The following is a 23,731-nucleotide window of genomic DNA, read 5'->3' as shown; positions in this document are numbered from 1 at the left end:
ATAAAATTCCAATTTTCACTTCAAATATAACCCGAGTTAGAGGAACTCCGCCACCTGCAAAGTGCACCTCCCTCTCCTGAACAGCACCTGCGGCTTTCAGCAGAGCTCCCTGTGGCCCCACAAGCTCTGGGGTTGGTGGTAATGGGCTCTGCTCCTGCCCTGGAACATCCTTTCCCTGTGGGAAGAGAAGTCCTGGGGTCTTGGGTCAGGCCCAGAGCCCAGGAGCAGGCTGTCCACGCCAGGAGAGGCATCCGGCTGCTGCCCCGCCAGAGCCAGCTCCGTGTGCCCGGAAAGGAGCCCGGTCCCCATGGAGGCCCTCCCTGAGCCTGTGGTCTGGGAGCTGGGATGAAGGTAGAGGCCCAGGCTGAGGACAGGTGGGTGGGTGGTGCCAGAGGCCCAGGCTGAGCACGGGTGGGTGGGGGGTACTGGCCATGGATGGAGAGGCAGGTGAGCAGACAACTTCTAAGACCCTGTCGCACTGAGGACGCCTTGGGTTCCTCGGGAGTGGACCTGCCGCCCCAGAAGCCACCTGACAACATGGAATCTCCCATGACATCTCGGCCAACTTGTCCACCACTGGGCTTCAAGTCCTGCCCCCAAGGTCACACTGAACATGAGACATGTGGGACTTGGGACTGGACTGGACTCAGGCCACTGGCCCAAGGCCCACACAGCCCAGCCCTGCCTGAGCCTGAGCATCAGGGGCTGGGTTATATGGTTGCCTCTTAACTCCAGACTCCAGCCCAGCCAGCTCACCCTGAACCGTCTCCTGGTAGCAATGAGGCAAATGGAACCGCTTTGTTTCTGCCCTGACTTTGCAGGTCATTGCCCAGGGCTCCCCAAGAGCCGGTGGCTAATCCCCTGATTCGCAGCAACCTCGCGTCGGTAGGCCAAAGGCCCAGCCTCGCTGCACTCTGCGTCCCCACGGCTCAGACCTGGCTCTGGAACGAGCTTGGGGGGTGGGGCCCAGGCTCCTGACGCTGTGGCTGTGGGACCGTGTGAAAGCTCCCTGGATGGTCTATGTGTCATCGCCCTGCTTATAAATGGGGTGACGAAGATGCTTCCTAGCATGTGGACTGAGGAAGAGATGGCACCAGTGGTTAGTTAGCTCAGACCATGTCAGCCCTGCCCTGTGCCTGTCACAGCCTGGCCAGGGGGCGGAGGACCCTAGCTCAGGGCGCTGGCCGGAGAGCTGGGAGATTCACTGACCTTGGCTACCGTCAGGAGACAGTGAGCAGGAGCCAGTCAGGGCCTGTGCTGGGGGGTGGGGGTGGGGGTGGGGGTTGAGGGCGGGGATTAACTCCTGGAGGGATGGTTTTTCTACTAAATAAGCATCGCCTTGGTCTGAGGGAGAGGTAGGGGAACCCCGTGACTGTCCTCAGCACCGGGAAGCTGCCTGCTTCCTGCCATTCGTGATGATGACGAACAGGGCTAAGTCCAAGGGCCAGGAGGGAGCGTGGGGAAAGGCACCCTCTTGGCCACACACGGCGCCTTCGGTCTGGGAGACCTGGGAGCTGGGGTCCTGGAACAGACGTACGCGGCCGCCCAGATGCCTCCGGGGCCAGGCCAGCTCCCGGCTCTAAAACACAAGCTTCTTGGGAACCTCCCACGGGAACTCGCTTCTTCCAAAGTGGCCGTAGCACGCGGTCTTCTGGTAGATGGGCTTCTTCAAATCCAAGTCCCTGCGAGGCCCCAGAAGGAAGGGTCATTTCAGCGGGAAGGAAACAGAGTCTCTCTACGAATTTCAGACCCAGGAGTAGCAGCCTAGCACAGTCTTTGTAAGGAATGTCACCACTCAAGTCATTTCTCCTAAATGTCCTGTCTACACGACACCGTGTCTGTGGGGTGGCTGTCACTGTCACTGGCTCCTGGGAAGCAGCTCAGAGGCTCAGGAAACCCCCGCTCAGGGGCCTGGAGTGCACTCTAGCCCCGTGGTGCCTTTCTCCTCTGCACCCCACTGACCTGGCCCAGACCAACGCCAAGTTAGCATGCTCTAGAAAGCAGGGATGGCATTAGAAGTGAGGACAGAAGAGACTAGACTTGCTGCCTGAATCCTTAGCCACTCAGCCTCTCCCTTTCCTGAGGCCTCCCACCTGGAGCTGGCCTCTGCTGGGCCCGCAGGATCTCATGCGGCCCCTCAACCTGAGCTCCAGACCCCCTGCTCCTGGGTGTGCATGTGCTGGGCCCAAGGCTCAAAGACCCCCTTCTCCTGGGGCTGCACGTCCTTCCTCCTGCTTCCCTTCGCGCTGAGCTGAGCTGTCCTGCCCACAAGCGCAGGGCAGTGGACTTACCTGACGATGACGCCAGGCCGGAGGTCGAAGTTCTTGTTCACCACGTCCAGCAGCTCTCTCTCGGTCTTCTGCGAGGTTCCATAGGTGAAGATGGAAATGGACAGTGGCGCGGCCACACCGATGGCGTAGGAAACCTTCCGGGGGAGACAAGGGTCAGGCAGCAAAGCCGGTGGGCAGGGCTCTGCCCCCCAAAGAAACCCCAGATCCTCAGGAAGGGCAGCTGGAACCACGCACCACGCTCCTCTCGCCAACACACTTCCCACACCGTCTGCCCAGTAGCCCTGCTGTCCTCGAGGTGGGCAGGCTCTGTACATGGCCCTCTCCCTGAGGTTCTATCCTCTCCCCGGGCTTCAGGGTCCTGGTCACAGTGCCCCACACGACCCCCAGAGCCGCATGCTGGGGCCGGGGGCGCGGGGACCCACCTGCACAAGCACTCTCCGGCACAGCCCTGCTTTCACCAGGGACTTGGCCACCCAGCGGGCAGCGTAAGCCGCCGAGCGGTCCACCTTGGTGTAGTCCTTCCCGGAGAAGGCCCCGCCACCGTGCGCCCCCCAGCCGCCGTAGGTGTCCACGATAATCTTCCGGCCAGTGACGCCCGCATCCCCCTGCAGGGGGAGAGCGGGAAACAGAGATGAGAGCCGAGCCGCAGGGCCTGGGAAGCGGACACTGAGGCACTGTGATGGGCGGAACCACCGCTGGGAAAGGGTGCCCTGCGGTGGCCCAGGGGCATGTTTCAAAAACTCCTTCGCTTGGAGTTGGCCAGACACCCGGGCTCCAGTTCAGACCAGTCACTGACCAGCTGGAAGTCAGTAAACCGTCAGAGCCTCATCAGAAAGTGCAAACGATGAGCCTGCTGGGATGGCAGCCAGCCCCCACTGCCTCTGCTTCATGAGCCAATCACAGTGCAGAAATCCAACTGCAGGAGGCAACGGTGCTGTAATCAGCACACCCGGGCCAGGGCCTCGCTGGTGCCACCCCGTAAGCGCCATGGCGCCCATTTCCTCCCATGTCTGCTCTGGGCAACACCCGGCAGTGGAGACGCCAGGGCTCTGTGTTAAATGATTAGAGAAGAGTGCCTGCTACCCCCCCTGTTAGAGATCACATCCACACTCATGTTTCTAGCCTTGGAGAGGTCCTGCAAGAACACACAAGCGGCATGGCCTCTCTTTCTGACTGCTCCTGCACTTCGCCTGGTCACAGGGCCTGATGTGGGGCTTCTGCTCTGTGGCAGCACAGCCACAGCTGAGGCCCCGACAGTGGCCGGCAGCCTCACACAGATGCCATACCAATCTCCGTGGCCTCGCTCCCGCGGGGCAGGAGGGAGGGGGCAGCAAGTGTCCACATAATAAACTGCCCACCTCGGTGCCCTCAGGAGTTGAAGGGGGCCTGTGGCAACGACCTGTGAGCGCCACCTGGTAAAGGTCAGTCATTTGCGATGCGAGTTAGCACATTAGCAGGTGAGGCAGCAGCCTCTTGGGCAAGCATGGCATCAAGAATAGGCTGTCTGGCCTTAGCCAGTCTGGCTCAGTGGTTAGAGCATTGACCCTCAGACTGGAGGGTCCCAGGTTTGATTCGGTCAAGGGAATGTACCTTGGTTGCAAAGCTAGATCCCCAGCCCTGGTCGGGGTACATGGTGGAGGCAACGTGGCAACCAATCGATGTGTCTCACATAGATGTTTCTCTCTCTGTCTCCCCTTCCCTTCCACTCTCTCTGAAAATCAACGGGAAAATAACCTCAAGTGAGGATTAACAACAACAAAAAAGGATGGGCTGTCTGGAGTGGGAGGGCCAGGCAGCACAGGTGGAGGAATCCTGGGGACACATCCCCGTCCCTCAGGTACTGACAGGTACACAGCAAGCCTCACAGAGAGGGAGCTGACTTCACAGTTGTCCAAGGCCAGACCTGGCTGAGTCACACAGCCCCCTACAGTCTGTGCTCCGGGAGGGAGCACCCCAGGAACAGACAAACCAGGGCCTCATCCAGAGACCATGGCGCACCTGGGGACCGCCGATGACAAAGCGCCCGCTGGGCTGCAGGTGGTAGATGGTGTCTTTGTCCAGGTACTTGGCGGGCACCACGGCCCGGATCACCTGCTCCTGCAGGGCCTTGCGCATGTCCTCCAGCGTGATGTCCTCATTGTGCTGCACAGAGATGACGATGGTGTGGACGCGCATGGGGATGACCGCGCCGTTGTCCTGCATGTACTGCACTGTCACCTGTCGGTCAGAAGGGCAGGAGACTCGTGAGGCCCTGCCCTGAGTGGAGGACACATCACTGCTGGGCACAGAGCAGCCAGGGCTCCCAGGAGCCAGGGGCCTGCTGTCTTCCAAAGGCCTGCAGGAAAGCTCATCTGACGCATCTGGTATCTGAATGGCTGCCTAGTGCTATGCGATGGCTGGGCATCAGGCATAAGCTAGTCCCACCTGTGGCCACCATTAGTGCCCCTTGGAGACTCGGGGTTTACACAGTTGTCTCTCTATGACCCACTGGACCCCTTTACTGCTATCTCAGAGGGTTCTGGGTGCCAACAAGTGTCCCCTGGCCAAAGCCCTCCCTTGATCCTTTATGTACCAGGGCCAAGCTATTCTGGCTCCTTCCAAGGACACAGGAGTCTGCGGGCCACGGCTAGCTCTCCCAGCCTCTCAGGGAGGAGCTCGGGAGGCAGACAGGGCCAGTGACTTACTGGCTGAGGCAGAGGGAGCTGCCAGCTCTGGGTGTTCTGGCAAATGAGAGGGAAGCGGACAGCACCCGGCGGGTGGCACTGCCCACAGCACCCTCCAGATCAGGCCACAGGGACAGAGCCAGGATCACTGCCGCCAGCGAGGCCAGGCTGTGCCCGTTCTGTGCAGGACCAATTACTCTGTGAGCCACTCCAGCCGGCAGGCCTTGTGCGCTCCATTTCACAAATGAGAACACGGCTCTGAGAAGTGAAGCCACTTGTCTGAAGCCACACGCTCATCAGAGAAAAGCCGAAGAGCCAAACCCTGCTCTGCCTGGTCCAAAGCCCGTGCCATTCCCACAGCAGCACAGACGAGACGCTTGTCCCGTCCTTTCCTGACACCTCAGTGAGCAGGAGAGCCTGGCGTCCCCCCCTGGCCGGGCTGTGAGGCGGAGAGCAGCCAGGGCAGCTGGGCCTGGCAAGTGAGAGGGAGGAGAGGTGAGTGCGGCAGACGAAGCTGGTTAAAGAATCGGGCATGGCCCGAGCATGCACTGTATGCCAGGAACCATGCCGAAAGCTCTAAGAGGCTGTTACCAGCCCGTCTTAAAGACAAAAAAGCTGAGGTCCAGAACATAAATGCCGTGGTCAAGGTCACACAGCCAGCAAAGCCAGGTTCTAACCGGGAGCTGTGTGGCCTGGTGGGGCTCTGCCCAGCAGGAAGCTGTCACTAAGACCCTCAGGGCTATGCTGGAGCCACAGGCCCCGTTGCTACCCAGTCAGTGTGAACCCACAAGAGCAGTGCCCCGAGGGGCTCTGGCGTGTGGGGGCCTGCAGGAGTGAAGCTATGCCAGGGGCCCTGGTAGAGACACTGGCTGCAGGCTCAGCACTGCTCCCACCCCAGGGCCTCCTGGGGCTGTGCCTGCAGCCAGTGTCTGCCAGCCCCAGGCCCGCGGATGTCCATGCAACACTGCACTTGTGTCACACTCCCACTCTGCGTCCTGCCTGGTCCAAAGAGCAACAGGGTGAGGTCAGGGAAGGGAGAGAAGGAACCCTGCCCACATGGCATCGTGTGAGCGGGCGATGCACACCAACATCTCTGGACTGAAGCAACCCTTAACTGCTGGGCTGTGCACACTCAGGGCCCTGTGGGAGGGACTGGAGTTGGGGGCTCTCAGAAGGGGGGGCCCTACTGGCTCTAGGGCCAAATCTGCCCTTCGGGCCGCAGGAGAAGGCTCGCATTCCAAGGGGCAGCTGAGGCCCGTCTCCTCTGCCCCTGCTCCCCACCTCCCCTCAGCCGTGAGCCCCAGCGGCGTCCTTGCAGACCCACAGAGCTCGGGGCTCAAGCAGGGCTCTTATCTCATCGTGTGGGGAAAATGCACCACGGAAAACACACCCCTGACCAGCTGCAAAAATAGCCTCGTGCTGCGACTCAACTCCCGTATCAGCAGGAGGAGTTTGCTCAGGTGGAAAGACTCATCCTGTTCAGTCAGCGCAGGTGAGGTGAGGAACCTCCTCTACCAGGAGGGGGAGGAGAAGGCCTCGCAGCGGGTGCAGGCACAGTGCCCCACAGTGCAGCGGCCTGGGGGTCCAGGGGCCGGGAGGCTCCGTCAGGGGACCCACACCCGCACACAGGATGCTTGGGTACCAGAGTGGGCCTCACTCCCGGCCCAGGCGGCACACAGCAGGCTCCTGGGCACATTGGTTTGCAGGGCGAGTGAAAAGTGGGGGGGTGGTTAGGAGAGGACTGCAGGTGGAAGATAGGGAGCTGAGTGAGCCCAGGTGGGTCCATTAGCACAGACAGAGGGGAGCAAGGGTGGAAGAAGAGCCATGAACCCACTGGGATGCGGAAGAGGAGCCAGGGGAGGGAGCCCCCAGGACAGGAGGAGGTGGACAGGGAAGGTGGACAGGAGGCCTCCAGGTGTGCGAGTGCTGGCATCACCGCGGGCCTCGAATACAGACCTCCGTGGGGATCTTCACTCTGCGGGGAGCCCAGTGGCCAGGGCCCAAGGGCCAGAGGCAGGAACAGCAAAGAGAAGGTGTTTTTATGAGAAAGAAAGGAAAAGGCCCAGACAGATGCAGACGATCCTTGCTCAGGCGCGTCCAGACCTTGCTCACGATGCGGAGACCTGTATTAGTGGCAGGGCAGTGACCAAAAGTTTGAAACCCGTTCAGAAGTTTGTGGCAGGAACGGGAATTACATTACCAGAGTCAACATATGCCGAGAAGGAAAACAACAATTTTTTTTTCCTTAAAAACTTTCTTTCCATTTTCCGGTACCTTTGAAATTTTTCGTAATAAAATAGGGGGAGAAAACATCTAGAGCTGAAGATTTTTCAAATAAATACTCTTTTCAAAATCCACAATTCTTTGTGTCCAGACTGCACATTTTGGCCTTAACAGGAATGAGAGGATGGGGAGCTTGAAGTGTGTGTCTGGAACCAGGCAAAGGAGAGACCCACCTGAGTCTTCGAGTCGGGCCTGAGCCAGGGGAGCACCCCCGAGCGCCTCAGCTCTGCCATCCGGGCATTGAGTTTGTGAGCAAGGATGATGGTGAGGGGCATGCACTCCTCCGTCTCGTCAGTGGCGTAGCCGAACATCAAGCCCTACAGCAGGGAGAGAGCCCACTGAGCCACACCCGCTTCAGACCAGGGCGGCTGTCCTCAGACCGAACCCTCCGCTGCACTCCAACCTCAACCTCACTCGGGTGCCTCGCACACGCAGCACTCGCGCTGGGCCCTGTGGAGGGGATGGCCCGGTCCCTGCCACCCAACCTCCTAAGAGGGGAGACAGCCCAAATTGGCATCAACAACCCCAGCCTCCCACAGCCCGCGGCGCCCTCACGTCGCTGCCCTGAAGTAGGGGCGTGCAGCTCCCTGCGGTCCCCCAGGAGGAGGGGTCACCCCATAGTGTGATTAACCCGTTATTCAGGAACTTCCCTGCCAGCTCCTCAACACAGGGCAGAGCAGGGCCAGAGCGGCCGCACTGCCCGCGTCCTGCCCCAGCGCCCGGGCTCCGCACTCTCACCTGGTCTCCAGCACCGACGTCCTCTTCATTTCTGTCCAGATGGACGCCCTGGGCGATGTCTGGGGACTGCTGCTCCAGCGCCACAAGCACATTGCAGGTCTTGAAGTCAAAGCCTGGGCAGAAGGGAAGCAGGCCAAGTGGGGACACATCAGACACAGGGCGGCTGCCAGCCACCGAGCTACCGGGACGTTCAGTTCCTGGCGTGCACTTGTGGGGGTCGGGGGGTCTCCAGTTAGCTGGGACCTGCCTGGGCCCAGAGCCAATGCCAGAATGGGGAAGGCCCAGTGTCCTTACCATCACGTAAGACTCTTTAGCCAAAGGGAGTCCTGCACTGCGCACTGCACTGTGTTACGTCACAGCTCGATTAGACACACACACCCTCACAGAACTGCTGTGCGGGAACCAGCAGCAGCCCCAGCTGCTCCCCTGAAGCGCGATGGGTGACTCACGCCTGCCCCGGGGCTGCTCCCAGAGGCACCTCCCAGGTCCCAGGTTGGATGACTGCACGAGGGAACCCGGGCCCTGCCAACCCTGCCACCCAAAGCCGGACATGGGCCTAATCCAGCCATGGGCAAACTACGGCCCACGGGCCGGATTCGGCCCGTTTGAAATGAATAAAACTAAAAAAAAAAAAAAAAAAGACCGTACCCTTTTATGTAATGATGTTTACTTTGAATTTATATTAGTTCACACAAACATTCCATCCATGCTTTTGTTCCGGCCCTCCGGTCCAGTTTAAGAACCCATTGTGGCCCTTGAGTCAAAAAGTTTGCCCACCCCTGGCCTAATCCAAGTACCCAAATACGGGCCTCGACTTGGGAGTCTTCAACTTCACGATGTTGCCAAAGCGATACGCATTTCGTAGAAGCCATACTTCGAATTGTAAACCTTGATCTTTCCCTGTCGATATTCAGTACCATAGTCTCTCAGATGCTGGGCGGCGAGCCTCAGCCCCAGGAAGCCACGCGATCAGGAGGGTCAACAACCCACACTCTCCAGTGTAGCCGCTGTTAAACGATTTGCCCAGCGTGGCCACTGTAGGTGTTCTGGGCCGTGTGCGGCCGGCGAGGCAACCGGGGACGCTCACAGGTTAGCTGTACTAAGTGATTTTGACTTTCGATGCCTTCAGCTTAGGGCCGGCTTATCAGGACGTCACCCCGTTGCAATGCGAGGAGCATGTGTATTAAACACACTGAACAAATACGTGTCCCTGACTGTTCAGAGGCTCCCAGCCCTGAGGCCTCTCATCCTGAGATGCGGTCCCGAGGGAAAAGCCACACCTGCGGAGCGGAGCCCTGGCTGCCCGCCCTGCCGCTCGGCGGGCACAGAGGTGGAAGCAGGTGGCACCGGCCGGGGCCTGGGCAGGGGAGTCTGGGCTCGCAGCAGCACAGCCGCGGAGCCGCAGGAGGGAGCACTGTGCGCAGACAGCACATTCTTCTCCCTGTGGGGCCTCCAACGCGCAGGCCTCACCCCAAGGACCCCGTGACTGAGGAGCTAAAGCAAACGGCCCCGCCAAAGGGTCAGGTACTAGTGACAAACTGGCTGCCACCCTCTTTCCAGTCTCTCCTGTCCACGCGGCCAGAGGGGGCCAGCTAAAGCAAACAAACAAGCCAACGACGCAGACCCAATCCATGGTGTGTGCACATGCTTCAGGCGAGGCCCTACCGCCAAAGGACACCTCTGTCCTGTGCCGCCTCCTGTGCCCAGTGACCGATTCTAAAGGCATCGACCTATGAACAACCTTTAGAGAGCTGCCAAGGGCTCACCATTTTGCAATAAACATCTCACATTTGGCCTAATCACTGTCTACATAATGACTCTTCTTAACGCTGAAAACCAACCAAGGGCGTCACGTGATCTGGGAAAGTGGGGTGGGTCTCTCACTTAGAAAGGTGCCACAGGCACCCAGCCTGCCCTGACCCACGCAGATGCCCACGTCACCCTGACAGCCAGTAAGTGGGCCGGCGCTGTGCACAGGCCCTCAGCATCGGGCCCTCACCCGCCCTTTGATGCCCTGCAGGGGCCTCCCGGCCTGCCCGCCGCAGGCTTCAGTGCCCTCGGCTCTCGCCCGCCCCTGGTCACTGCTCCTGCTCCACTCCTGCCAGGGCCTGTGCCCCTCCCTGGGCTTAGGCTCCCACACTGCCTGCCTCCGTCGCCCGCTCCCAGGACCAGTTCTGGGTTAAGTCCTCTTCTTGTCCATAATGGGCAGCAGCACAGTTTAGCAGAAACACGGGAGGCCCAAGAGGGGCAGCCACGCACTGACTGTCACCTCATAGAAACCGTTTAGCTTGAAGCCCGGATTTCCTCATCTGCGTAGAAGCACAGCAGGGCCCTCAAGCAGTTAAGAGGACACAGAGACCAGCGCCAGTGCCAGCCGAGGACAGGACCCGGCGGAGGGCAGCTCCTTTTCCTCAGAGTTCTTTCTCTTCCAAAAGCTCCAAGAGGGCAGGACACTAAACAAGGCCAGAGTTACGATGGATGGACTGGGCGGTTCCGTGGGCGGTCACTGGGCTGCCTACTGCTGCCAGGCTTTGACCCCTGGTCCCCGACAGGCGCCCCTAGGACTGTCTCTCCCCGGGTGGCCTGTGCCCGTCCAGAAGCCTCTGATGTGACAGCCTGGGGGGCCTCCCGCGGAGTCCGGGCCCTGCCTTACCCTTGGCAGAGTCGTCGTAGCCAATGTGCTTGATGGTGTCCCGCACCACCCGCTGGTAGTCCACCATGGCCATGGAGGTGATCTCCCCGCACAGCAGCACCATGCCCGTCTTGCACACCGTCTCTGGAAGGGAAGGACAAAGGGAGTGGCCAGCGCCAGCACAGGGACGCCCAATGGCTAGACCTCTCCCGTGCTGATAAAGACTCACAGCGAACCTTACCAGACGGGAAATAGCAATAGCAACGCTAATAAAAGGAGTGAATTCCAGCGCGGTTGCTGACCACCTTCAATGCCCCGAGAACTACACTTCGGAAAGAACTGGTTACACCTGAGTTTTTGCACCAAGTTTTCGTATCACACTTACTACTCGTGTGACCTTGAACAACTCAGCCTCCCTGTCTGTCTCCTCGACTGTTAGGTGAGGCGAAGAAGAAGACTGCCGTGTGGATTAAAAGGAGACACGACTGCACGCAGTTGGCCTAAAGGATGCGCTCAGCCTGCGCGACGCTCTCTCGCCCCTGCTGCTAACCTCCACTGCAGGCTTCAGGGAGTGGGATCCTGAACAGAGAATCTGAGCTGTTTACAAAGATGTCGGCGTGAAGTCTACCCTCAGAGGGACACCTAGTCCTCAATCCAGGGGCCAGGGTGGCACTGGAGAGGGACAGACGGTCAGTGCAGCAGACAGGCCAGGGCACCAACAGGAGGACAGCAGGCTGTGATCTCCATGGTGGGCACGCCTACGCAGTGACAGTGGCCAAGGCCCTCATTCAGCCACACGCACTGTCCCTCAGTGAAGTGAGAGGACTCGCCCTAATCACTCGGGGCCCTCCTGACTCTGCTGTGGTGAGGGCTTCGCCTCAGCAAAGGACTCAGGCTGCCCGTAGGGCTCCGCGAAGGGCCCAGGCGCTTCTTACCGCAGGCCACCTTGGCATTGGGGTCCTGCTGGAGGTGGGCATCCAGCACCGCATCGCTGATCTGGTCACAGATCTTATCTGGAAAAGAACGAACACGTGAAGGAATCATGGAAATATTAGGTACAACAAATGAAATGCTAAAAGAATTTGCTATTCTGTCAGTTTGCATAGCAACTCTGCCTAAAAGGACACTGTTTTAAATGTAAGAAGTTATTTTTTCCCATTTCTGCCTAATTTTGTATGATGTATAAAATTATAGAATTCCCTAAAAAAAGAAATATATTCCAAAACCAGTTCTAAGCGTCTACAGCAATTCACACACATACACACTACTAACTAAAAGTCCCTCATTCCTCAACATATTCCTTTCATTCTAACACCCAGGAAAGTCCTGGACATAGAAGTTAAAACCGCTACTAACATCGGTGAGATTAGGTGCCAAGGTGTGAAGTCAGAAGGGACAACCCGATGCACGTGCTGCAGGTTCCACAGGATGCAGCGTGTGGTGTAGAACACGCCAGCCCAGCCCCACCCCAGCCGTGGGCTGAGAGGACCTCTGAGCATCAGTGCTGATTTGCAGAACATTCCCACAGACAGCTCTCGGACCCTCCCCACGGCCACTCGGCCTCCTAAAGGCCAGATGTTCTAACAGCTGGGCCGACCTCTGCAGTCAAGGCGGACTGAGGAGTTCAGCACCAGCCAACCTTTGACCTCACTCTGTGTTTGCCTTCAAGACTCTGCATGGGTGAGCTCATAGACCACTAGATGGCGCTGTGGAGAAATCTACTCTTGCTTTGGGGTCCTGTGAACTGTCAATGCTCACAAATTCTGAAATAAAGGTAACATCTATTTATCTATTTATACATATTAATATCATTTAATGTCCAAAATACCCGTAGAGTCTGCTCTTAATAAATTAATAAGGTTTTTCCAGTTTTATTGAGACATGATTGGTCTATAAAAATGTTGTGTATAATTAATGTGTACAATTTTATGAGTTTGGACATATGTATACATGCATGTTACCATTACCACATAAAGGTAATTAACATATCTATCACCTCCAAAAGTTTCCTTGGGTTTCTCTCTCTTTTTTTAAGTTTTTAAATTAAGAACTTGGATCCAGAATCAAGCAATTCTACTCTCAAAAGCACATTATACGTTCTGTAATTAAAAATGTCAATTTGTTATTAAAGGTAAATTCCCCAATTTTTCCTTGCAGAAAGTGCTATTAAACACATGTTTGAACCTAGCGGGTATTATGCTAAGTGATATAAGCAGACAGAGAAAGGCAAATAACATATAATTTTACTAATATGTGGAATCTCAAAAAACAAAACAGAAATAAACTCATAGACACAGAGAACAAACTGATGGCTGCCAGATGAGAGGGGGTAGAGTACTGGGTGAAAAAGGGGTAGGTGTTAAGAAGTACAACTTGGTAGTTACAGATGAAGATGGAAAGTACAGCATGGGGAATATAGTCAATAATATTGTAACAACTATGTATGGTCAGATGGATACTAGATTTACCGGGGTGATCACTTAGTAAGTTATATAAATGTCTAACCAGTATGCTGTACACTCGAAACTAATATACTATTGAATGTCAACTGTAATTTTAAAACTTTTAAAAAGAAAAATAACCATACATTTGAGTTTTTCTATCCTCCTGCCACTGGCAGATATGCTTGTAAATCTAAGTTTGTCTGAATCGCAGCCTCTGCACACCCTCCCAAGGAAGGCGTCCTGCTGCTCAAACATCCACGTTAGGCTGACCCATCAGGACTCTTGGGAGCCGATCGTGATGACTCTGCTACTTAAAGGACATGGGTCACATGTTCCCAACGCACACAGAGAAATGGGATAAGGGGTATTAGGGATAAAGCTGGAGTTGAGCAAGGGTATCAAGATAGCTTGACAGTCGGCCAGTGTGGCTCAGTGGTTGAACGTTGACCTATGAACCAGGAGATCACGGTTCAATTCCTGGTCAGGGCACATGTCTGGGTTGCAGGCTCGATCCCCAGTTGGGGGCATGCAGGAGGCAGGTGAGCAATGACTCTCTCTCATCATTGATGTTTCTATCTCTCTTCTCTCTTTCTTCCTCCCTGAAATAAATAAAAATATATTTTTTTAAAAGATAGCTTGACAAACTAAGATAACATCTAAGGAGGCCCTTCAGAACTGTTTCTTTCGGCTTTGGAAATTTTTATTGTTATCACTTAGTAGCCTTAAGATAGCTAATAGTTGGTTTTATTGGAAGTTGAAAAAGAAGCATTAATTTTATCTTTCTGGTGGAGAGGAATTTAGCACTGGAATAACAAACAAAAAGTCACCAAACCTTAGTGGAAGCTGACTGACTTACGTGGACAGTTAATTTTTAGTGGCAAGTGAAAGGAGAATCAGACAAACTCTAGTCTGCCACTCAGTAGACAAACAGCCAATTGATCGGCTGGAATTTTCCTTCTCTGTCCACCGAGCACCTTGCTGTGTGTGCCCTGGGACCACTGGCCACTGCATGCCAAACCACCCACTTCCTTCGGGCAGAGCAAATCCTAACCTATATTTGGCTTTCAAAAGCCAGGGAGCTGTCCAGACTTTGCCAGACATAGCAATGAAGCAGAGATTATGAGTACGGTAGACCTAGAAACTTTGTAAAATTGTGCATAATAAAAAAAGATGATTTACATTGAATTAAGTCACGAGGTTTCTTAACAGCGCGACTGTGGACATTTAGGGCTCGAAAATTTTTTGTTGTGGGGAGATGGACTTGTGTATGCGGGACATATAGGAGCATGTCGGGCCTCTTATCCATTAAATGGCCATTACAAACCCACCTTGGTTGTCACAATCCCCAATGTTTTCACACATTTTGAAGTGTCCTTGGGAGAAAGGGGATAAAATCACCCCAAGTTGATAACCACTGGCTAAAGCATATGGAAGGAGTAGTGTATTGAGATATTTAAAGCTGAGTTACAAGGTACAGAAGTTAAATCTCTTTGAGGAAGAACAAGAACAAGAAAAAAAAAGTAGACTTGGTGATGAGTTACCAAAAACTTCAACTGGTCCAATGAATTTTGAAGAAGTGCTTAAATACATAAATCAGTGTGTCTAGCCCCAGGGTTTTCTTGGAACAATGGTTCTCAAAGTAAGATTCCCACACTCAAGGCAGCAGCATCTCCTGGGAACTTACTAAAAATGCAAATTCTGCCCGTGGGCATGGCTCAGGGGTTGAACGACAACCTATTAACCAGGAGGTCAGGGCTCGAAGTCAGTAACCATTGACTCTCTCTCATCATTGACGTTCTGTCTCTCTCTTCCTCTCCCTCCCTCTCTGAAATCAATAAAAAATACATTTTTTAAAAAAGAAAATTCTTTTTTAAAGAGTTTCTTTTAGCCAAAACTGACAACAATTGCCAGTTTTCAACTGCTCCCCAAAATGCAAATTTTTGAGCCTTCCCGAGACCGACTAAATCAGAGTTTGGGGGTGAGGCCCAGCACTCTGCATTTTACCCCGGAGTTTGAGAACCATTCCTCTAAACACCGAGGCTCTGATCCTGGTCTCCACGGTCACCAAGGAAGCCTCTCTCGGTTCCCCAACTCACAGCCCACCTACTTTTCAGGCACCAAAAGAACGCTTGAATTTTCTTCCTGTTTCTTCTATAACACACCGGAGACTTCCAGAACCTGGAGCTCCATCCCAACAGAGGATGCACTGCCGCGTCTTCCTAAGCTACATGTGCTTTACACGAAAAACTTGGTGACCCTCGGTCTTGTTTGAGGGAACATTTTCTGTTGACTTAAGCTGCTCGTTGATAATAAGTTAAAGATTTACTAATATATATATATATATATACACATATAATGTTTGTACTGATGATAATTTTATGTCCCTGACTATTTTTAGTCAACCAACTGGGTGGTCTCTGCTGCAGCCCCCCCCCCCCGCCCCCACGCTGAGGGCTGATGCCCGTGGTGGTGGCGGCAGGAACCCTCAGCTTCATTCACTTGCAATGCTTCATTGGCATGTGATGATCTGTTTTACGAAACTACAAATAGAGTAAAAAAATACTTCACAGTGTTCCTCCAGAGAGCCCGGAGAGTCACTAACACCTGTAGCAAAAGTGACTCCCTCGGTCCAGGTCACGTCGGGCCGGTACAGCCTACTCACCGGGGTGCCCCTCTCCTACGGATTCCGAGGTGAACATGAAGGCCCCTTCTTCACTGAGAGAGCTGTCATACAAGCCATCCACCGGTCCGTTCATCTTCTCACAGGTCTCCGCTCAGCTTCCTCAAGGCAACCGTTTAATGCTGTGACTTTGAGTTTTTCTCTTTTCTTTAAACCCAACAGGCCTGTGGCTGGCAGAAGCGCAGGGGTCACTCCCGCCTAACTGCTGGTGAGCATTCGAGAGCAAGGCGAGGATGCTGTGAAGGGAGGGACTGAAGGTGGCAGTGTCGCTACCTGGACTGGCCAGAGCTGGCTCCTGAGTGACCCTATATATGGAAAAGTGAAAGTGCCAGCACGTCATGTGAGAAAAGGGGAGGAGTCCATTTCCTGGGAGGGGTCGCCTCACCTGGAGGGGTTTCCGGCTTCAGCTCTGACCCCCCGCCTGGGCACCTGTCAGTGGTGGGAAAGGCTGCGGAGACCCCGTGGAAGAGACACTCTGCGGGCTCTGCAGCCAGACTCCATGCTGCCCAAGGTCAACATCCCACCTTGGAGGGTGGGGGCCGTGGTTACTCAGGGACACACACAGGCAGCAAGACACTCGCTTTCCAGGGATCTGGTTTAGGCTGCGATTGCAGCACAGGGTGGCCCCCGCTGCTGGGTGTCCCCTCCTCCCCCACAGTCCGCCTGGATGGGCTCCCCCTTCTCCCGCCTCCTCAGAGCGAGAGCGTGCGCCTGGGCTCCGAGGCCGCTGGGGGGTTACACAACAGACTCATGTGGAGGCCACGTTGTTCTGCTGGTAGAAGTCACCCAAACTGTCAGCTTCCCTGAGGCGCTGGCAATCACACGAAGAAGCAAATGTTTAAAAAGTGTCCGGGCTTTGGGGGAAGGACTCTTGAGAGACAGATTCGTTACGGGGAAGCTGTCAGAGCCCCGTGTCCCAAAGCTTCCAGATGTTCAGTTAGACACCTACATCTTCAGCCCTGTACCCTTAGTAAACACCCTGCTCACCTAACTCTGCATTGCTTTTTGCTTCGACCAAGAAAAGCAATAAACAGAATATATCTTTAACCACTTCATGCACTAAAAGATGGCATTTCTCCCTTCGTTCTCACCCACTCTCAGATCTGCTGCACCCTCCGGCCCCAGCAACAATAGGGAACCGAGGTCTCAGGAATGGGAATGGCTGGAGAAACCACTAGAAAGCAATACAAAATAATCAACCAAAACCTGATGCACCCGAGGTTGGACTGTGGGGAGCAGAAGGTAAGATGTAATAATCCCGACTAACAATTCTGGTGACCAAATCCCCTCTGTGCTTCTAACATGAGACTTAAAGCCCTTGTCTGGGGCTCCAGATCTTGAGTTTTGCCAATGGCTCAGCGGTGGCAGCACTATCCCTCCAGGCGATTAAAACCACATGGAAGCGACCTCTTCAGAGATAAAGTGAGAGGCTTCACACACACGGACTGAATCAGAGGCCTTTAACAACGGGAGGCTGGCATGCTCAGGCACAGGCGGCTGCGGACAGTTCAGAGAGGAACGAGCCAGAGATGGGATGGAGAAACGACGAGTCAAATAGGGACTTTAGACGACAGCGCCTGGAATCCTCCTGTTTGCCCTTACACTGTTTCAACATCGCTGTCCCTTTGTAAAGTTCTTCTGGGTACATTGGTTCCAGGCCTGAGGCGACGTGAGCTAATGTTTAATGTGAACCGAAGACCAAGGTCACCCTAGCAGTCAGAACTGCGGCCATTCTGTTCTACATGTGCTGTGAGGGCAAGGGGAAGTCTAAGGACCAAGTACCCGTCAAGTTCCCGAGAGCTAGCGAGGAGTCCGCGAGCAAAGTCGCCCAACTGCCCTCTGAATCCAAATGAATAGCATCTGCCCTGACCGGTTTGGCTCAGAGGATAGAGCGTCGGCCTGCGGACTCAAGGGTCCCAGGTTCGATTCCAGTCAAGGGCATGTACCTGGGTTGCGGGCACATCCCCAGTAGGGAGTGTGCAGGAGGCAGCTGATCGATGTTTCTCTCTCATCGATGGTTCTAACTCTCTATCCCTCTCCCTTCCTCTCTGTAAAAAATCAATGAAATATATTTTAAAAAATGAATAGCATCATGGGGTGGGGAGGCCCTGGGTGGGGAGAGGGCGGGGTCCTGTACCGAGAAGCGACACTTTCAGAAGGCTCCCGCAGCCTGGACGCAAATTCGGAGTGCAGGAAGGACCTGGAAGCGATCTAGCTCAGTACCCGTCTCACGTAAGAGTCTCATATGGCGTCCCCACTAAATAACCCCCACCCCACCTCACAGTCCTTCAGCGGATCAGTGCTAACGGGAAGCACATCCAGCATGGTGGCTGGGACGGCAGGCTTCCGGTGTGGTCCCAGTTTTGCTTCTAACCCACAATACACCCTGGGCAGGCTTCCTAACCTTCCCAGGCTGCTGATTCCTCATCAATTAAACAAGTGCCTACCTTACAGTGTTATGAGAACTAAATGCCATCATTTAGGTGTGAGAGAAATGAGCCTAGTGCTGCACACAATAAGAGCCTGACAAATATTATCTAATATTTGTAAGTACCTCCTGTATACAGATACATTTGTTCCTGAACAAAAGTAGATGACGGTATACAAGCATTTCTCGGAGATACCGTAGGATGGGTTCCAGGCCGCCCACCACCACCACCACCACCACAATAAAGTGAGTATCGCAATAAAGTGTGTTGTAATCTTTTTGCTGGTTGAGGGTCTTGCTTTCAATTTGTAAAAAAACACACACACAACAGACTGTGAAGCACAATAAGGCAAAATGCAATATGTTGTTTTCTTCTTGTGCTTATATCTCTACATGCACACAGACCTCATTTTGCAGCACTTGAACAACATCCTCCGGTAAGATAACCATAAACTATTAAACCATTCATTCCCTGCTGGCTCCTTGCAGCTTCTTTGTCTACTGTCGCTATGATGCTACAGGGAAGACACTTAGTCGTTGGCATGCTTTTGCAAAAAGATAAAATGCAAGGCCCTGAACTAGCCAAAATATGCCCATTTTGTAGTACATTTTTACCAGTTGGATAGAAGAATTAGCACTTCAACCAAGAGTTAAAATCACAGCTTCAATCTGGCCCCTTCGGCAAGAATTGGCAGATCTTGGCAAAGATCTTACTTAGAGTTGAACCCACAAGGACTTCAGAGCCCTAACGTGTCATCACACACGCAAACGAAAGCCTCCCTTACGCACACACTGTCCTGTTCCCCCTTACGCATGAATTGTCCCGATGCCACCCCAGCCGCAGCGAGGACTAAGTCCAGTCCAAAGTGTCAAAGGCTGCAGGTGATCGCACTCCCTTCCATGCCGCAACCTTCACCTCTGAATCTTCACCATCTGGCCTTGGAGGAAACGTGGCTCTGAAAGCACATCTCACGTTCAGTCAGATTTACCCCGAGGAACCTCTGGGTGTAAAATACCAGCGGGAACACCTGGCTTCCAATGGGCAGTGTGAGCACCCCACGCTGAGCAGCTCACGAGGGTCTCCGAGGGCACCTGATCACAGGCACTGCCTGGGGCCGCAGCGCTGGGGGGAAGCAACGAGCCCTTTGCCGCCACGCCTGACGGAGCCAGGCAGGCCAGGAGCTGGGGCTCAGAGCCGTAAGGAGCCCTGCAGAGGTAATGAAGTGGGAGTTTTTGCCGGACAGGAACATCCAAGCTAGAGTAGAGGAAGAAGATTCCAGAATCAGACACAAGAGTTAAACTCCCCCTTGGGAATATTAAATGTTGACGCCATTATGGAAAACAGCTTGGCCGTCCTTCAATAAGTTACATTTAGAATTATCTTATGACCCAGTAATTCCACTCCTAGTTATATGTCCGAGAAAAATAAAAGCATGTGTTCAAACAAAACCTTAGACAGGAATGTTCATAGCAGCACTATTCGCAATAGCCAAAGTACAGAAACCAGTCACATATCCACCACTAGACAACTGGATAAGCAAAACAGTCATACAATGGTATGTTATTCAGCCATAAACAGGAATAAAGTACTGACACATGTTACAACATGTGAACTTCAAAAGCAATGTGTTAAGTGAAATAAACCAGACATAAAAGCCACATACTATATGTTTTCATTTATACAGAATGGCCATTGAAGGTAAATCCATAGAGACAGAAAACATCAGGGGAAAGGGGAAATAAAGAATGATTGTTTAATGGGTTTGGGGTTTTGGGGGAGTGATGGAAATATTTTGGAACTAAATAGAGGTGATAGTTACAACATTGTCTGTGTACTAAAATGTCACCGAAATGTGCACTTTAAATGCTTAGTTTTATGTTATGCAACTTTTACCTTAATAAAAAAAGCAAAAGGTTAATGAACACAGGATTCGGGATTATAATTAGTCTGGGTGGAGGCATGATGGTGAGTGAGACAGGAGGGAAAGGGCCTATTATTAGATATAGGTTAAGTCAAGAGTCAGCTTATGTTCCCACAACTAACATCATACCCAATGGGGAAAAGCTGAAAGATCAGGAACAAGACAAGGAAATCCACCTTTATTCAACACTAGAGGCCCAATGTACGAAATTCGTGCAAGGGGCTCAGCCCTCGCAGCCCCAGCTTCTTCCAGAAAGTCGTCCAGATGGTTGTCAGAAGGTCATCTGGAAGGTCGTTCTGCTGTTTGGTCTAATTAGCATATTAGATCTTTATTATATAAGATAGTATTGGAAGTCCTAGCCATAGAAACCAGACCAAAAAAAAAAAGAAAGGAAAAGAAAAGAAAAGAAATAAAAGATATCCAAACTGGAAAGAAGTGAAACTGTCATTATTTGCAAATGATATGATACAACACATAGAGGACCCTAAAGACTGCACCAAAAAACTACAAGAACTGATAAATAAATTCATAAAGTAGCAGTATACAAAACAAATATTCAGAAATTGGTTGTATTTTTATACACCACTTAGAGGCCTGGTGCACAACATTTGTGCACTTGGGGTTGAGGGGGGTCCCTCAGCCCAGCCTGCACCCTTTCACAGTCTGGGAGCCCTCAGGGGATGTCCAACTGATGGCTTAGGCCTGCTCTCCTTATAATAAAAGGCTAATATGCAAATCGACCGAACAGCAGAACGGCCAGTTGCTATGACATGCACTGACCACCAGGGGGCAGATGCTCAATGCAGGAGCTTCCCCCTGGTGATCAGTGCACTCCTACAGGGGGAGCACTGCTCAGCCAGAAGCCAGGCTCACAACTGGCAAGTGCAGTGTCGGTGGCAGGAGCGTCTCCGCCTTCTCAGCAGCCCTAAGGGCCCCTCAGGGGATGTCCGACTGCTGGCTTAGGCCTGCTCCCTGTGGAAATTGGGCCTAAGCCAGCAGGCAGACATCCCCCAAGGGGTCCCAGACTGCGAGAGGGCACAGGCCAGGCTGAGGGACACCCCCCCCCCTCCAGTGCACAAATGTCATGCACCAGGCCTCTAGTATAGGATAATGAACTATGAGAAAGAGAAATTAAGAAAACAACTCTATTTACAATTGCATCAAAAGGAATAAAATATCTAGGAATCAGTTTAACCAAGGAGGTAGAAGACCTGTACTCAAAAATTATAAGACAAAAATTAAAGAAGCTAGGAATAGAAGCATATACCATGCTTATGAATAGGAATAATTAACATCATTAAAATGTCCATACTACCTGAACCCATCTATAGATTCAATGCAATTCCTATCAAAATACCAGTCGCATTTTTCATAGAACTAGGACAAATAATCCTTAGCACTGCTGAGGAGGCAGGAGAGGCTCCCACCACCACCGCTGTACTGGCAGCCTTCAGCCTGGCTTGTGGCTGAGCAGAACTCCCCCTGTGGGAGCACACTGACCACCAGGGGGCAGCTCCTGCACTGAGCATCTGCCACCTGGTGGTCAGTGTGTGTCATAGTGACCAGTCATTCCCAATCTTTCTGTTGTTAGGTTCAATTTGCATATTACCCTTTTATTATATAGGAGTGCTTGGCCAGCCTACGTGAGGGGCTGATGGCTGTTTGCAGGCTGGCCACAGCCCCTTCAGTGTGGGGGTCCCCACTGGGGTGCCTAGCCAGCCTGGGTGAGGGCTGTTTGCAGGCTGGCCACAGCCCCTTCAGGGTGGGAGTCCCCACTGGGGTGCCTGGCCAACCTGGGTGAGGGCCTGATGGCTGTTTGCAGGCTGGCCACAGCCCCTTCAGGGTAGGGGTCCCCCTTGGGGTGCCTGGCCAGCCTGGGTGAGGGGCTGATGGCTGTTTGCAGGCTGGCCACAGCCCTCAGCCACCCAAGCCCCCAATGGAGGCTGACTGGATGCAGGTATCTGGGATTTATTTGTCTTCTATAATTGAAACTTTGTTGCCATGAGCGGAGGCCACAGCCAGCTGAGGGTAGGCGGGAAGCTTGGCTTCCTCCATTGCCTGGGCAACCAAACCTCCTGCTTGCTCCAGCTCCGTGGCTGCCGGCCGCCATCTTGGTTGGGTTAATTTGCATATAGTTGCTCTGATTGGCTGGTGGGTGTGGCTTGGGGCATAGTGAAGGTACGGTCAATTAGCATCTTTGTCTTTTATTAGTGTAGATTAGATAGACAAACAAAATTGAGTCATGTAAGGACCAATGAACAGTGTGTATAATGAAACAGGATTACAATTAAACAATTTCCATGTAGCTGAGGTCCAAATCAAATATATTTTTAAAACTTGTCTGGCTCCATAAAGATCAAAGTAGTGGGCTAAGGAGGCTGGGAATCACTTGATAAATGGTGCTGTGAACTTCTAGTCACAATATCCAATTGTATTAGGGTTCCCTTTGAAAAGAACATTTATTGGGTTTTATTCCAGTGTAATGTATGGTGACTGTGGAAGAAATTTAGAACTAACAGAAAATAAAAATAATATACTCTAATCCTGCTATTAATAGATTAATAACCATAATTAATATGTTGGTATATTTTCTCTTGACAGAAATATATCTATTTGTCTATATAGATAAAGTCCCCTGTATGTATTACTTAGATAAAATTTAAAAGTTAATTAAACATATAGAGTTCCAGTTCCAGGTGAGATGGAATAAACACAATAAGCATAGTCCACCCGTCTCCCCCAAATACAGTATAAATCTGGACAGAATGCATGGAGTAGTCGTTTGAGGATCTGAAAATGGGGGAAGAAGACCAGAATTCAAAATACCACTGAAGAGGCAGTGAGGTTCCCAATATGTCCTTCCTGTACCCCCTGGCCTGGACCCAAGGCAGCACAGAACTTGGAAGGGGGACCAGTTGCACAGAGGAAACCCCAGGGAGACCCTCTTATTCTAACCCAGGAGCAGGAAAGGGATTCCTAACACTTTGAGAGGGTGGAGGGAAATCCTCTATTCTTTTTCATTTTTCCATTTTCTCAAGCCCCAGTGGGCCCTGCAGGCACCTAACATTCAGAAGAAGAGGAAACTTCCTCTCTGATTGGAGAAGTGTGATCTGAGGGAGGTGGAGCCAAAGTCTCTATCGCCTTTTCTCCCACTGTGCTTCAGACGCAGACACAGTGATGGGAAGGGCACACAGAGTGGGGTAACTGACATCCAGGTTTTTGGACAAAGGACCCAACAAGGGAGGCCCAGATGGGAAAACACTGGGCAGATCCCAAAGGGAAGAGACCCCACACTGTTGTGCCATACTAATGCAAGATGTTAAGAGCAGGGGAAACTGGGTTCAGGGCACATAGCAACTCTACCATCTTTTTCATCAGTAAAACTAAAGCTGTTCTAAAATTTAAAAAAAAATTTTTTTAAACTAAATATTTACTCTGGCTCATTCATTCCTGTATTCATTCACTTGACTCACTGAATTATTTATTGAGGACCTACTATGTCCCAGGTACTGCCTCTGGAGATACAAATAGAAAAAAAAAAAAAAAAAACAACCACCACAACAACAAACATAATTCTTGCCATCAAGGAGCTTACAGTGCAGTAGGAAATGAAACAAACACCACCAAGGGTTGTTCAATCATAGAAGGAA

General features: G+C 52.7%; 1 protein-coding gene across 1 annotated transcript; it reads right to left on the bottom strand.

Annotated features, from left to right (window-relative positions):
* Positions 1-1,579: 1,579 nt before the first annotated feature.
* MAT1A (methionine adenosyltransferase 1A) lies at positions 1,580-15,807 on the bottom strand (the record flags this gene model as incomplete). The annotated part of the gene is made up of 9 exons (XM_081105189.1): positions 1,580-1,682; positions 2,292-2,425; positions 2,714-2,896; positions 4,290-4,508; positions 7,411-7,554; positions 7,976-8,088; positions 10,629-10,751; positions 11,543-11,620; positions 15,714-15,807. The coding sequence occupies 9 exons, from the start codon at positions 15,805-15,807 to the stop codon at positions 1,580-1,582; spliced, it is 1,191 nt and encodes a 396-aa protein (XP_080961315.1).
* Between the last annotated feature and the right edge of the window lie 7,924 nt (positions 15,808-23,731).

This window comes from Myotis nattereri (genome assembly GCF_964212035.1).
Source record: "Myotis nattereri genome assembly, chromosome: 13".
Classification (NCBI taxonomy): Eukaryota; Metazoa; Chordata; class Mammalia; order Chiroptera; family Vespertilionidae; genus Myotis; species Myotis nattereri.
Note: the sequence above shows the minus strand (reverse complement) of the source record. Positions and strands in the feature narration are given on the sequence as shown.